The sequence below is a fragment of the Chinchilla lanigera genome, unplaced genomic scaffold (genome assembly GCF_000276665.1).
Source record: "Chinchilla lanigera isolate Chin_1 unplaced genomic scaffold, ChiLan1.0 scaffold00083, whole genome shotgun sequence".
NCBI classification, from domain to species: Eukaryota; Metazoa; Chordata; class Mammalia; order Rodentia; family Chinchillidae; genus Chinchilla; species Chinchilla lanigera.
In genome coordinates, this window is record NW_004955484.1 from 9858248 (window position 1) to 9859201 (window position 954).

Below are 954 nucleotides of genomic sequence, written 5' to 3' on the forward strand. Positions count from 1 at the left end.
ACTGCTTAGGCTCTAGGCAACTACCACAGAGGACTCCAGTAAGACTGTACACCTGAGGCATGGGTCATAAACCCAATTCAATCAGGCAGAAGCGGACTTTCTTACTCTTGGTTCAACCACATGAATCTAAACCTGGATCTATTACTCTCAGACCCCTTGACAATGGGAAAAAAGGGGGGGGCCAGATATTGCCCAGCCTAAATACTGATAAAAATGTTATTCCATTTGCCCAACAGATAAATTGCAGCTGGGTCATTTCAAAGTAGAACTCTTGGGCACAAAGACCTCTGATCGCTGGTACCAGTTAGGGCTCTGTGACTTAATGCTAGGGGTCAGTTACCCAACCTGGCTGAGAAGCCCTTGTTGGTCTCCATAGCAGAAGGCTTCACAGCAGGATCTACACTGCAACAGAACCAGGCTAATCATGTCCTTTCTTGTTCTCCTGCAGTTTTGTTTGATTTTGTGGTGCTTAGGTTTGAACCTAGAACTTTGTGCATGATAGGCAAATGTGTATCACTTAGCCACATCTTTAGCCACCTTCTAATCTTGGAGAAGGATTGTCTTCCATACCCAAGCAGACCATGGTTTGACACTCACAGGCAGTCTCGAGCCCTCATGGACATGGGCAGGTGTGTAGATGTTGAGGTACAGGCAGTCCTCAGACATGGATATGGGGATAGAAGGCATGATATTAAACAGCTTCAGACCCTCTGAACTGAAGTGATCATCTTGCAGACACCTGGTGACAATGACCGACAGTTATTCCATGGCCTGCTGTGGTCAAAACCATAGTGTGGCACCTTACCTCACCCTGTCAGTTGGTACAGTGACTATAGAGAGAGGAGTCTCCAAGGAGTTACCAATACTACCCTCCTGAGAGATCAGTTGTATCTGCTGCTGGGTCAGAGGTTCTTACAAGATTCAACATTAACCTGAATCTCTTCCAGAGACCTC

The 954-nt window shown here is 46.4% G+C and overlaps 1 protein-coding gene across 1 annotated transcript in view; it reads right to left on the reverse strand.

Moving 5' to 3' along the window:
• LOC102022925 (cocaine esterase) overlaps positions 1-735 on the reverse strand; it is a 29364-nt gene extending 28629 nt beyond the window's left edge. Inside the window, exon 1 of the mRNA XM_005403719.2 lies at positions 598-735. Within this exon, the coding sequence (XP_005403776.1) occupies positions 598-687 (90 nt within the window). The 5' untranslated portion in view covers positions 688-735. The remainder of the gene's footprint in view (positions 1-597) is intronic.
• Positions 736-954: the final 219 nt, after the last annotated feature.